Genomic DNA, 14950 nt, shown 5'->3' on the forward strand with positions numbered 1-14950 from the left:
TTGCACTGCCCTCTTTGGTTGACCTCATTGCCAAAAACAGAATAAATTGTGGGCCAAAGGCTGACCAATGTAACTGGTGCGTGAAATATGTGAATGCAAGTTTGTCACCACTCATGCAGGAATAAGTTGAGGAATGTAATAGGGAATCAGGGGTATTTCGGAATACAACAATATTAGTTTATTCAGTTGAGAACTTTTGTACTTGAAGGAAAAAAAGTCAGGCTATTACTGAGTAGACACAAGCTAGGGAGGCTAGGCAGGGAGGGGATTGCAACCCAATGTAGGCCAGCAACTTACAGTTCTGCGACAGACAGTTGAACCATCCGAAGACCTGACCTAGTATTGTGGTCCAACACTCAGCCAACTGTTTACTTTGTAGACGTCAGGCAGTGAAGGCAGCTTCTGAAGCTGCCAAAAACAGCAGCCAGTGGTTGTCATGAAAAATAAATAATATTTATATATAATAAGTTTCTTTGCCCCCCTCCACAGGTAGGGCATAGAGCAATGTCAACACCAGAACAGTCCCAGGAGCTGGTAGGGAATCAGTGTTTTGCTCAAGGACACTTCAGTAGGGCGGATGCTTGCCGATACGGGGCATCTAACCCACAGGCATCAGATATTTTGTATGTGCAGTGAAGTGTAAATATAGTGTAGTGACGGTCTGATCAGCGGCTAAAGTAGGTATTGAGGGTGGTGGTTCTGGGACGCTGGAAATTTACTGCTGCATCTCCTAGAGGTGTCGTGGCCCAATTCCACAGAATGTCTTTAGATGGGAACTGCCCTCTTGATAACCCAATGATATATCCACACTACCTTCTGCCCCGTTTTCTCTACCATCCAATTCAGGTTCTACACAGGCGCTCAACAAGGCTCTCAAACTTGTCCTTCAACTGTTCTTTTCTTCCTATGAGGACACAAAACCTTTCCCCCACCATTGTAAATGCAAAGTGATTAGCCAACAATCCTAAAAAAATATACTCAACAATGATAACCAGCACCACTTTCATGCCCAGCAATACATGTAACACATAGCAGAGTGAAAGACACAACGCTGAATCATTATTTGATCATAGCAACTACAAACTCACAGACCAATCTGGAGTTATGCCCGTCTCTAAAACATGATTTTGTTCTGAACCTTGGGGAGGCGAGAGTTAAAGTAAGCCCTCCCCCATCGCCCTGCTGCCACCAGAGACGGCATCATGGCAACTTCACCCCCCAGACACCCTCTCCCTCTCTCTCTCTTACCAAGTAAACAGGCTGCAGCAGCCAACTGCAGACAAACCACCACTGACACTGTCAGACAGATAGCTACAAGTGACAGTTAAGCCTAAAGGTACAAGCAGCCAATGACAGTCACTGCCAGACACCAACAACCAACCTACACTGAGCACAAAACGAACACAAATGAAGCTTAAAGCCACACAGTCCAGAATTCATTTGATCTAGCTTTTGGATGCATTTAGATATAGAGTTTGATTTATAGATGGAAAACAAGCGTTTTGGAACTTTCTCAGCCTATCATAACTAATAACTAATAAATACTGCTCTGTTTTTCAAGTGTTTACAAACACTAAATATGTAAACAAAACTTTTACAACTTCAAAATATACATAAAACTGCTATTTAGCTGCCACATCCAGTCAATCCATCACTAGCCATTCACCGTGCCACATCAGCTATCTTTGAAAGAATACTCTCCATTGGTATTCAGGCTTTTTTCTGATTCTGGCCTTCTGATTTTTCAATTTCTTTACCAATAATTACATAACAAATTAAACCAATTTCCAGGAAAGAAGTCAAAGAACACAGAGAGAAAAAAGTTATTATCTTGGTTTCCCCGCTTTAGTTAGATTAAGATCACAAATTTGCATAATTCTTTTTCACAGTCACTGAATAAATTAACAGACTAAATAAATGAATAGGGCATCCTAAAATACCACTCTGGTTAAGTCATACTGGAGGAAGAACATTCACTATGTCTATATATGGTAAAAAAAAACAAAAAAGACAGTGTTCTAATCGATTTAAATAAATCTGGTGCCGTTGCAACCTGTCGATGAATGAGTCCCCTTAAGTGACATTTCACTTTGGTAGACCATTTTCATTTATTGGTGGAAATACCTCAATAGAAGCTCAACAGTCAGCCATCTGTGGACCGACAGTCAGTCAAGGCTTATTTTGATTTTGAACACCTAGTCTGAAAATTATACTTTTAACACATATACAAGCAGGGAAACATACATCAACAGCGGATCATATGCTTCCTTCTGTATCATGAATCATACTTTTCAGAAAGTCATTGCCAGTTTATAATCAGTGATATTTGGAGCATGAGAATAACGAGTACCAACAGACCCCTAGAGCATCTAATGTTGGAGGTTTGCGTGTTGAAAAGTGAAAATGTTCTACCAAAGTGAAACATCGCTTTAAGAAGTCTTGTCAACTACAACTACAACTCTCCACGGTCAAACACCGCCGGCTGAGCCTACAGCTCCCAGGGCTTTGCTCCACGCTGCTGTTTGACGGCCACACACTCAGCAGCAGCGTTCAGCCCGGGTCTGCCTCTGCCGGAAACCCACAGCAACCAACATACAAAGATTAGACCATTAATCCTATTAGGCCTTCTTACAGGAGCTCACGGCAACGCACACGCACACAACCACAAGAGCACATGCAGATTTACACACACACGCACACAAATCAAATTCAACATCAAGATCTCCTTGACAACATGACTGCAACTTGGTAGCTCTCAGAGACCAATATACCTACGTATAGCACAGAGGGACAAAAAGCAAAAGGAAAATGAGAAAGGGGACTGACCGTGACTAGGGCTGAGAGCCATGTTGCCCGAATTCAAGGCTTCATCAAAGCGACCGAATATCGTCTGTAACCTGGGGGGAGAGAGAGGGAGAAAGGTTAGAGCGAAACACACACACAGCACCTCTAATACAAAACACAATATTTATAGAATTAGATACAACCAAGAGAAACTGTATTAGGAAACCCATCCTCTCACACATCAATCGTTTTCATTCACAATATCATGACAAAGAAAATGTGCGCACATGGATGCACACGCGCACACACCCTCCACCCCCCCCACCCACCCCAACACCCACCCAGAGCTTTGACCTAGACACAGGGATGGTGCTGTGAATCCCAAGTGAAAGTAACATCAGCAGCAACACATGTGGACAGCCCGTCTGTCTTTCTATATAGGTGGGTGTGTCTGTCATGTCAGTCACACTCACGGAGCTGTAGCAACAACGAGACATGAGTACTAACATCCCACTCAGCACCAAATAGACACACACACAATTACAAATGCGATCTGTTCAGTCATGTGATTCACAGTAAAGACTGCCTGCATGTTAACAAGGCAACAAGATCTCAATCTAGAGACAGTCTAGCTTAAATAAGAGCTCTGCACAAACCAAAACCTCCCGCACACTGAGTAGTGGTGGCATACATGGGCAACACACGTCTGACACAGCAAAAACACAGCACACACAATGACCAATAACATGCCCCGATGTCTCCTTGCCGACACCTAAGCCACGGATGTGTGCATACAAATGTAAGCCATACACACCGTCCTGTCTGTTAGCCTGTGTGTGTGAGTCTGGGTGCCGTTCCAAAGCAGCCAGACAGCTTAGCAGCTCCTGGTAAGTGACGATTAGCGTTGCAACGGGTTCCTCAGCCACACAGCGTTTTCACGCCGTTCCCTGCCTTCCATTAGCATTGTAATTTGCCTATTCTGTTCAAAAATAGCCTAGCCTTTAGCCTTCGCTGCTCATTTGCCTTAGCATTTCCCAGTGCGCTTATTAATAGGTTGCTGTGTTGCTGTGCAGCGTTGCATTAGCTCCCATGCTAGTGACACACTCCAGCCCTCTGCTCCCCTCAGCTCTTTGTATCCAACATGGTGCAGTGGCTCCGAGAGGGAGGGAGGAAGACAGGGAGGAGGGAGGGAGGGAAGGAGGGAGTAAGAGAGAGGGAGAGCCAAACAGCGAGAGACTAAGGCATGATACAAACACGCGACAAAGCACCACCTACTGTCACACACCTACTGTATACTAAGCACACACACACACACACACAGAAAACACCACAGGGGCAGGAAGAGTTAAATCTCAGACAGGGCCTTTGTGTGTATGTGTGTGTGCGAGATGAGTGGAGCAGTTTGTGTGACAGGCAGCGAGGAGGTTCAGTTACCCTTTACATAACCTCCCTCCCTGACCCACCGACACAGACACACACTCACATACACAGACACACACACACTTCTGAGGGGGAGGGGTTGTACTGCTAGCGGCAGAGAGAAAGAGAGCAAAGCTGCTCCTCCCCCTCCATTTCTCTCTTCCTCTCCTTCCCTTGCCTACATTCCCTCCCTCCCTCCATCCCTTACTCCCACCTCCCTCTTCAAATTTCTTAATTCCAGGATCCCGTCTTCATACTAATTGAAGGCAGCCCCCTTCTCTCCTCCACTCCTCACCTCCTTTCTCTCCCTCTGTGTCTCACTCCCACCAAGGTTTGCGCTTTCTCACCAGAGGAAAGTTACATAATAAACAGATTGGACTTCTGAACATTCATCTAAAGCTGGCATACATCTCTCATTTTTCCCACCTTTCATTTTCTGTCTTGCGTCCTCCCTCTCTCCCTCATGACTCCCACTCTCTCTCTCTCTCTCTCTCTCCGTTATCTGATGCCAGCTCTACAGCGTTGATATGTGATCTGGTCAGTAAGACCCTGGCTGCAGCCCTGCATTCCACCGGGCAGCCGAACCGACAACATCAGAGGACTCTCTCAGATTCAGACACAGACACACACACACCCTCAACCTAGCTTACATACTAGACCGTACAGAAGGACGAACAAATATTGGTATCAGACCAAAAATCATGAATCTGTCCCTACTTATAACCCACCCAAAGCAGACAGACACACAGAATTAGCTCCCACACCAGTCTGATTAAATCCCACATACACAGACTGCGTGTTTGCACTGGAGACAGACAGGCTTAATATGCACAACATATGACACACGGCCGCGGCCAGCATTCACAGACACAGGACTCATACTGAGCAGTCAGCACACAACACTGGCTGCTGCTAGGATCTCACACACGGGAGACAGAGAGAGGAGGGAGGGAGGGGGAGAGAGAGAGAGAGAGGCTGTGTGCTTAGAATAACCCTCAACCCAGTACATGTAACCACGGCGACCAAAGAAGGACGCAACCACTCAATGGACCTCTTCAGAGACGAAGACTTGCACACCGAAAACACACACACTTTCTCCAATTTTCCCCAACTTGGTTACCCCATAATGCCCATCTCTCCCTCCCCCCTCCTCCCAGTCACTCAGTCAGTATTGTGCTCCAGATAAAGTGTCTCTCTGTGTGTGAAGGGCAGAGTGGTGCATGGTGTGGCCTGGGACAGACCGAGTGCCAAGGCCACGGGACCCACAGACCGTCCACACAACCCATCCCTGCTTGGCAGAACGCACACACACACACACACACACACACATGCACAATGCTATCAGCGCTTACATAGAGACAGAGATGAACATGAACAAACACACAGAAACCGACTCACCGGGCAGCAGGCAGGCCTCTCTTCCCCAGGTCCGCTCTAACCCGCTCTCCAACGTGCCGATAAACATCCACCAGTGTCGTTATGGAGGCTTCACGTACCTACAGACAGGAGACATACACCAATTTAAAGGCTAGGACTAATATATATGCACACCACCCCTCCACACACACACACCCAAAACACATACATGCATACGCACACACCCGCTTGTGTGTCTGTCTCGTGTGTGTGTGTGTGGAGCTGGAGATGTCAGTTGTGGTTGTGCTAAAAGCAGTGAGATTAGGGTTAATTTCCCATACAGATTACACTGTTTTCCCACTGACTGGGATTATAGACACTAAGGGGTCAAAGCGCGCACACACACACATAATAACCAAAATATAACCCCTTGAGGGCCCAAACTCGCCTGCACGATGTGAGACATCTGATTTGCTAGTTCTGTTGCGGGGGCTGTTGTGATTGGGTAGTGGGATACTGTTAAAGGGATTCTCTGAGACGGGGGGTGGGCGGGCCTATCGAGGATGGTGATTGGCCGGGACAGTACGTGGGTAGATAATCATTGGGTAGACGATGGGAGCAGATTTCAGCTATGGGGTGCAACTCCACAGGAGGTTAAACCAACCACGCTCTCTCTCTCTCTCTCTCTCTCTCACACACACACACACATTCAGAGCTGCAAGCAGTGTGTGGGTTGATGGTTGGGTGTTGGTGCTCAGGTTTCAGCAGTGAAGCTGGCTGGGGTGGGACTCTACAGAGCCCATCTCCTCACTAATAACAGTAATAATCACAAGGCTGCCATGAGACCATGAGATCACTGCCAACACACTCTGGGTGCTGAGAGCTAAAACACAGGCTTGGCTACAGACTAAGACAAGGGAGAAACAATGACCCCTACACATCAAAGTGCACACACACACACACACACACACACACACACACACACACACACACACACACACACACACAGAAAGCATATTTAGGGACACACAGACATTTCCAATTATATTCCCAAAGTGCTCTGTCTCTTACCTGTGGGTTCTGGTCTCCAGTCAAAGTGCAGAGATGGGGAACTATTTTACTGAGGCTCAACGGCTGAGCACCGTACCTAACAGACAGAGAGACACACAGCAAGACAAGGGAACAGGAGGGATCATAGTTATTCATAAAAATATTAAGCATCAAATATATCTGGCTGACCGATAAAAACCATGTACCTCAAAAACATCAACTTTTCAGGAATGAAGGAAAAAAAAAAAAAAACAGGTCTATTTTCAGAGGCAACACTGTGCATTTTGAAAGCCTGCTTGAAGTTTTGAACTGTGGAACTTATTTGTCACATAAAAGTGTAAACTGGTAATTCATGCATAAGGAAGAATAACAATAGCAATATGAAAATAAGGAAATGGACCATTCCTGTGCCATGTTTTGCTCAGCCTACTCTATACTTAAAGGATACATGTGTGTGTTCAGTGCACATCTTTAGCCTTGCCATCAGGTAGCAGCTTAGCATTTAGCAGAAAAGTGTCACTGTCCATTAGCAAAATGATGCTAAAATTAGCACTGTGGTTGTAATAGCTCAGATTTGCCATGCGCAGTGACCTTATTCTCTTAAGTGTGACCTCTAGGACCCACTGAGGCTTCTGGGAAAATGGTGAGCAAATGGAGTGACTTGGTTTTGTTTAGCAACATAGTGCTAAGATACAGTCAGCTCTAGCCCCATTCCAATTACGCGTTCATGTAGGACAAAAAAATAAATATCAAGTCCTCAATCAGGTCTGACAGCTGAGTGAGAAACCACATGTGTGTTCAGGTTTGGGTGAATTCAGGATTGAGTTTTAACACCCTATGATAAAGAACAGTAGCATGTATGCTTGAACACTGTAGCGTCACATGATAGAGTGGTGGTGCCATCCGTTGGATGTGTGCCACCTCTACAGAGTCACACAAACACTTAAGAGGATTAACCCTGCAGAGAGAGACTATATGTGTGTGTGTGTGTGTGTGTGTGTGTGTGTGTGTGTGTGTCTGTACAAACAAAATGGGACACACGTACACATGGGGCATATGGAGGGTAGTAGAAACAAGGAGAATTCAAGGAAACTACTCCTGAGTGTGCAGTGCTCTCATTAACTCCACTTCACATGCTGAAAAAATATGACTCCAGGCTCCATTGTAAGAATAAGGTTGTGGAATCTCCCTCAAAAAACCATATTAGAAGAAATCAATGACTGGGCTTTTAATAGATACCATTAAAGAGACACATTTACATTTTGAATTTCAGTTGATTGTCTTCACCAGCCAGCAGCCTATTCCTGCCTGTTTGCTTCAATGAAGAATGCTTACTAATTTTAGATAATTTAAGACAAATGAATAATGTAGAAACCAATTCCCACAAGTCTATCAAAGAAAACCAACTTACATCCCCAGTACAACATATGCCTGTAATTAATAGCTAGGAATGTTGCCATTTGCCCTTTCACATTTCACCCAGGAAGTGATACAGCCTGAAAGAGGAAGTTACTCACGTGCTGAGGGTGGCACTGAGACAGAGGCAGACGCCTTCTCGACTGCGGAAGTTCTTGTGTTTAAAACCAAGAAGCAGCCTTTCCCAAACGTACTGCAGAAAGGAGATGGAGGGAGAGAGAAAGAGAGAGTAAGAGAGGGTTGGTGCGGCAGGAACAAGCGGGAGGTTTACCGCAAGCAACTCCACCGGTTGAGCAGATTACGAAGTATAGGGGAGGTTCTAATCTGTGGAAATGTGTGTGTGGTGTGTGTATATCACACAAAGCAGAGTGGAGCAGTTATAAAGTCCGTGTAGTTCCGTTAACATCCAGAAGAGGGGGCTCCGAACAAACCTTTCAGATGTAGCGAAGATGCATTATTGATAGCAGTGGAGGAGGCTGTGGTTTGTCTGCTCTCTCCATGCTGCATCTAATTCATGCAATCTGCAAACTGATTCATGCATAAACAGCTATATTCTACAATTTAATTCAGTAGGTTGCTGTCCATGAGGTGCACCAACACCACTTTTTCACCTTTTCTACTGTCTACTGGCAGTGCAGTAAATGAAAATACAGCACCACAGTCTTGTCAATTATTTTTACTGAACAGTAGATGTTGAAAGTTAGTTTGGGGTCTGTAACGTAATGCAATAACTAATTTTTCCTGTGTTTAAAATGACCTTCCGTGAGTGACCAACGTAGAAAATCAAGTCACTCTGCTTTGATGTCATGTTACATGTGGCGCTTGAAATCAAATATTAATTTTGGCTACATTTTTGAATACCGATTTTAGCCTGGTATCAAACCAATATCCAATACTAGGATTGCTATCAGTGCGTTGCTCATGTAGGATACTATACAACAGAGTCTGATTCTTGTGTGTAGGTCTGTGTGTGTTTGTCTCACCATGGGCGAGGCACTCTGTTCCATACAGCGGAGGATGAGAGCCTGGCTGTTCTCTCTGACCTGGTCCTTCCCATCACCCATTCTGTCCACCAGCGCTGGCAGAACTACAGAAAGAGAGACAGAGAGAGAGAGACAGAGAGAGAGAGAGAGAGAGAGAGAGAGAGAGAGAGAGAGAGAGAGAGAGAGAGAGACAGACAGACAGACAGACAGACAGAGACAGAGAGAGGGAGAGAAAGAGAGAGAGAGTCAATATTTGAAAAAATGTAGCTAATGTTGGGCCTCGATCCAGAGGCCCAACAGAGACCAGGCCTCAGGCTTCACGTGGCTCTAAATCTCCACCAGATTAAAGTGGCAAAGACAATAAAGACTGCCCCCAAGTGGAGTGCTTGGAAAACATGTAGATGTACACAGAAATTAACCATCTTCATCATCAGCACAGTCTTACTGTGTGTGTGAGACAGAGAGAGTGTATGTGAGAGAGAGAGAGACTCATTTCAGTGTGTAAGCTCAAGTAATACCACAATCAGTACCACAGATCCAGGGCATTGAGAACAAATAGGGGGGAGGGAGAAGAGGATAGGAAACGAGAAATGGACCGTGACTAAAATAATATCAAGATCCTGTTCCTCATCAAATGCTCTCGTGTCATTTCCACTTTGTCTAACACACAACTGCTCCAGCAGCAATGCCTATGCAAGGCAGCTACGCACACACACTTAAGGAAGATAAAGTAAGGATATTTAAATGCCATCCAGTAAACTCCATCAGTAGTTTGGCAGCAACACACTGCTGTCTGGCCTCTTCACTCTTATTTCCCTTTATGAAATGACAGTATGACTATGCGGTTAACATGAAGCCTGTCAACTTTGAGTGTATTTTGAGCCATATTAGTTGAACACATATTAACTACAGCCCTTTTTGTATAAAGACCAGACATTTCAGAGTGCCAAAAGTATCTGGGCAGATTATGTTCAGTGTACCCACGCAGTCAAAAATTCCAGTTCACATACAGACATAATACAAGACCTGGTGTATCTTTCTCTGCTCTGGCCATCAGATGGCAGAAGCTAATCTTTCTGAATTACATAAGACTCAAAACTTCCCTTTGACGTTCAGGCAAAGAGATAAACACAAATGTACACAGAGGGGCTGGGACATACACATGCACACACACGCACACACACACACACACACACACAGGAAAAGGACAGATGACATCACTCTATCCCTCCTCCACTGATCTTTTAGGGTAGGAATGTGGGTAGGAGTGCGTGTTTATGTGTGTGTGTGTGCGTGCATGCATGCGTGCATGTGTATGATGTTACCATAACAGCTGGTTCCCTTGGCAACAAGGACAATACCCTCGAACAAAAAGTGACAGGGGGGGCATTGTTACACAGAGAGACGTCATCTTCTGTAGTTGGAATCAAGCACACACACACACACACACACACACACACACACACTTCACTTGTATATGGCAACTTGGTCCATATTCCTTCATCTTTCCTGTTCTTTGTTTCATCTGTTCAACATGAGACTCGAACTGGCAGGAAACCAACACAGCTGGCTGACCAATCACATCACCCCATTTCATCTGAGTGACGGGTGATATAAGAGGCTGGAGCCTATTAGAGGCTGTTATTTGGCCTTATGTGATCTGTTTGTTTCACTTCCACGTCTGGGAGCTGCTTGGCAAGATGGCCAAAGCTGCAGTGTCACACAAACTCACACACACACACACACACACACATACACACACTGGAATGGAAGCAGTTCTGTACTAAGAGTCAGTCCTGTAGATCAATAACATCACTCATTAGTCTCTATGATCTCATCTCCCTCCCCTCATTTTGTGTGTGTGTGTGTGTGTGTATGGGCAGGGAGAAGGCGAAAGAGGACAGGAAAGGAGAGATGGGAGTCAGATGGAGAGAGAGGGAGAGAGGGAGATTCCAAAGCCAGCGGTGGCTTAGAGGGATGTTTTTACCATCAATCCCTTGAGCTGGGAGGAATCACACACACTGACACACTCTCACACACACACACACACAGCCGGGTGAAGGCAATGTCCTAGACAGTGAGCGAGTGCAAGGGTGTGTGTGTGTGTGTGTGTGTGTGTGTCTGTCTGTGTGTCTCGGTGCAGACTTTGCACAGTGTGACAGGTCCGGTCGTCCCAGAACTGCACTGCAGGGTTGAGTATGTTTGTTGGTGACAAGAGCCAGCCTAGCCGACAAGGACAGCTGGTGACACCTGCAGCGGGCACACAGAGGGCCTGGCACTGACATAACACACACACACACACACACACACACAACACACACACAGAGCATGAAATCTGATACAAAATTCAGTCTATGAGGTCATGTGTATGTAAGGTGTGGTTTCGGGGTGTAATGGGGTGAGCTACAGTATGGCAGACAATTTACAGCCTAAATATAGAGACTGACAGATGAATAATAGGGAGGGAGACAGACAGAGGGGCGGTGCCAAGTTTTAGAGCTGTGCTGCTGGTCTGGCTCAGAGGAAGGACAAAGTGGAAGTGAGACGGACAGACTTGATTTGTGGGAGGACAGAAGTCAAAATGCGGAGGAATGCACACAGTAACAAACACACCATCAGAGCTTGTGTACAGTGCAGAGAAGTGTTGTTCAAAGTGTTTTGAAAAGGGCTCTAATTGCCACCATTTATACATTTTTCAGTTCAAATACTTTTGGGACTCAACCCATGTCAAGTGCAGAATCTCATCCTGGACCAGCACTCGCTGCTATAGATAATGGAAGGAGCGCTTAGTGGGAATCTTTTACTTATGAACCTAATGAACCGCACAAAGCAAGCAATTTGCAAAATCCCATTTGCAAAGAATGATACAAAATGGTGTGAATGAGTGTGTTTGTGCGTGTATCTGTGTGTTGCTGAGAAAGCTAAAGGCACCTAGTATTTTTAACCCATTCTAAATTAGGCTCGTCTGTAGGATGGCTGGAAACAGAGGCTCGTACAGTGATATATTCCCTTTTGTGTCTAAAATTAGTTTCTTTCCGCTTTAGTATTAAAAGAGGTTCCAGATATTGTGACTACTATTGGCTGTGGTGTGTGTGTGTGTGTGTGTGTGTGTGTGTGTGTGTGTGTGGGGGGGGGTCTCACCTGTGCCCAGGTATCCTTTGAACCGTTCCCCCAAGCGGTCCACGAACGCCCCACAAATGTCTATCCCCAACAACGCCACCTACAAAACATAGAGAAAGAGAGAAAGGTTACAATGGACCTCATACACAATGACTCAGGTTAAGACAGTTTCACAGGAGTTAAATTCACCTTTCATATTCACAATTATGCACTTAGGCCAGCTTCACTGTATGTCTGCTTACATATGAACATACATATGAACCATAAAGGCTGGAGCTGTGGCAAGAAGACATCAGATGGGCTGAGGCAATACATTTTACACTGGGTTCTCACTACACAACTTTTAGCCCACTTAAGTCTGATCTTGCCATCGTGACTGGACTTCAAAATCGGGCTCATTCAATCAAAATGTCTTCTGAGTCTTTGCTGACTCAGGTAGCAACGGCTGTCATAGCTAATGTCACAGCTAATCTTGTAGTGTGAGAGGGGCTGAGGAGTCTCTTGCCTCCCAATCAAGTTGCAGACCAGTCAGCATTTCAAACTTGCTTGATTTCTAAAGAAGTGGAATCTGGATGAACTCCTGTAGCGTGAGATGGACAATGACACAAATCTCTGGCAGAGACTGACAGCCAAGTTGTTGTTGTCCGTGGTTGTAGGTGAACCGCATCACAGATGACTGGTGCAGTATGCGATACTTCTCGTCATCTAATGTGTGATCACTATCCATATCACTAGATCATATCATATCCCGAATTTCCCCTAGGGGATCAATAGTGCATCTCATAGCTTGTCTTCAAGTTTGTGCACCATTACTACAAAGAGACTAAAAATCTGCTGAAGTCTGCTATTTAGTGTGAACTGCTTTCCAGTTTCAGTCTGTCAGGATTTTAGAAGTCGCAGTTGGTAGGCAGCATTTGCCGCACTGTGTAAAACAGCTAATGGCAAAGGTTTCCCCTGGACTACTGTGTCAGTTGTACAATAACATGTTGTGCTGACACAGCGAGCTGAGGTGTATGCCATGTATTTGCAATGTCATGGATTTGAATCAACTTGTGACCTTTGCTACACCGACACTGTCAGTTCTCTGCCATTTTCCTGTCTCTCGTCGGTGATCTGGCTTGCTCCGAGTAAAACAACAGCTAGCTTGTGATGTGACTGAAAGCTTGTGTGTGACTAGTATGGTGGAGGTAGACGGGATCTCTTCTCTAGCGGTAAAGTAGAGAGTTTTTCCACTGTGTTGTTGATTAGGATCAGATCCCATGTAGCGCTGTGCTGCTGGAATGCTTGTGTTGGCAGCTCCGCGGTGGAACTGAACAGTCCAAAGGAAATCCATTAAAACATTATTCCCCTCTGCCCTGCACCGAGTGGGGAGTCAGACTGCAGTTCTTCCCTATTTTAGTAAAAGGAAGAGAGGAGCCAGGTAACTACAGAAACAAATAGGGAGAGAAGTGGGAAGGGGGGGGGGTAAAGAGAAGCAGGCCAAGTAATACCAGAGGAAAAAAAATCACCTGGAGAAGAAACATGAGCTCTGGGTCAATATGATGACTGTTTCATACTGACCTAATTTAGGGGGAGAGAGGAGGAGGGGAGGAGAGCTGGAAGAGGGGAAAAACAGCAAGCGAGGGGGAGAGAGAGAAGAAACAGAACAGGAAGGAGACAGCCTGCGGCCTCCCCTCCCCCTCCTCCACCCAGCACCCCAACAAACCCCTGCGCCCACGACCATATGGCAACTCCACCAGGGGAGACAGAGAGAGGGAGATGGAGGGAGAGAGGTGGAAGGGACTGAGAGGAGGGGAGAGGAGGAGAGGAGAGGAGAGGAGAGGAGAGGAGGGGAGAGGAGCAGATGGCCACTCAGGTATCCCCCAACTCATGGCATTGTCCAACAAAGACACACATACAAATATCATTAGTGTGAATATGAGCACCATGATTCCGCAGTGTCATTGCTAAAACGTAATGCTCATAAAATGCCACTACATCATTAGGGTGAAAGATTCAAAACAGGGCGACTTCGCCTAGTTGCCGGTGCTGCACCGAGCTTTACTTGGAAAAATCTAAATATTTAGCCCAGAATGAATAGTGCTTTGTGAAAACTCAGGTTGGGGCGTACGGTGGCTTAGTCTGCTAATGCGCATACCATGTACAGGGTTTACTCTGGAATCTAGCGAGGCTTAGGAGGTAAAGTGAGGTGGGGTTTGCACAGAGACATGGGGTCCAAGACTCTAAAATCATACAGCAACCTTAGGGAGCAGACAAAAACCGACTGGAACACATTTAGAGACCATCTGAGGAGATGGTGACACTCATTCAAATCGCTTCTACAGTATTTAACGTGAGGGGGTTCGGATCCTTTAGGTGTTCAGAGACAACACTCTTAGGTGGGCTGCCTATTGGTTTAATAGGCAGGGAATGGAGCTCCTTGTGACTATATGAAAGTTTAAATCCCTACTCAAGCTGTGCTGTTTAATCTCCACTCACTTTCCTCTTTGTCTGCACTGTACTATGGGCATAAACTAATAACAAATACTTTAGTGGGCTGCACATTCCAACTTCCTTTAAAGAAAATGACAAATAGCCACGGGGCCTGACGGTCAGGCAGCCTAGCAGCAATATCCATCCTAGACCAGTCCGGTCAGCGTCCAGTCATCTGGCCCTGCTGCTCTAAAAAAAAACACAGTAAAAGCAGCATGCAATATTAATGCCTGCTGTCTGTGTGTGTGTGTGTGTGTGCGCGTGCCATATGCATTTAGCCCACTGTGATGGCGTGAGAGCAGAGCGCATGAGGTGAATCTGCTGCCGTGACTGCAGAAAGAGGAGAATGA

General features: G+C 45.7%; 1 protein-coding gene across 7 annotated transcripts in view; it reads right to left on the reverse strand.

Annotated features, from left to right (window-relative positions):
* The window catches only part of clasp2 (cytoplasmic linker associated protein 2), a 57327-nt gene that overhangs the window by 36758 nt on the left and 5619 nt on the right, over window positions 1–14950 (reverse strand). For all 7 annotated transcript variants that reach the window (XM_078290475.1, XM_078290478.1, XM_078290477.1 and 4 more), the window contains exons 2-7: window positions 12150–12228; window positions 9009–9112; window positions 8127–8218; window positions 6631–6706; window positions 5602–5699; window positions 2827–2897 (exon numbers count right to left, since the gene is read on the reverse strand). In XM_078290475.1, the coding sequence (XP_078146601.1) occupies window positions 2827–2897; window positions 5602–5699; window positions 6631–6706; window positions 8127–8218; window positions 9009–9112; window positions 12150–12228 (520 nt within the window). The remainder of the gene's footprint in view (window positions 1–2826; window positions 2898–5601; window positions 5700–6630; window positions 6707–8126; window positions 8219–9008; window positions 9113–12149; window positions 12229–14950) is intronic.

This window comes from Centroberyx gerrardi, chromosome 19 (assembly GCF_048128805.1).
Source record: "Centroberyx gerrardi isolate f3 chromosome 19, fCenGer3.hap1.cur.20231027, whole genome shotgun sequence".
In the NCBI taxonomy this organism is placed as follows: domain Eukaryota; kingdom Metazoa; phylum Chordata; class Actinopteri; order Beryciformes; family Berycidae; genus Centroberyx; species Centroberyx gerrardi.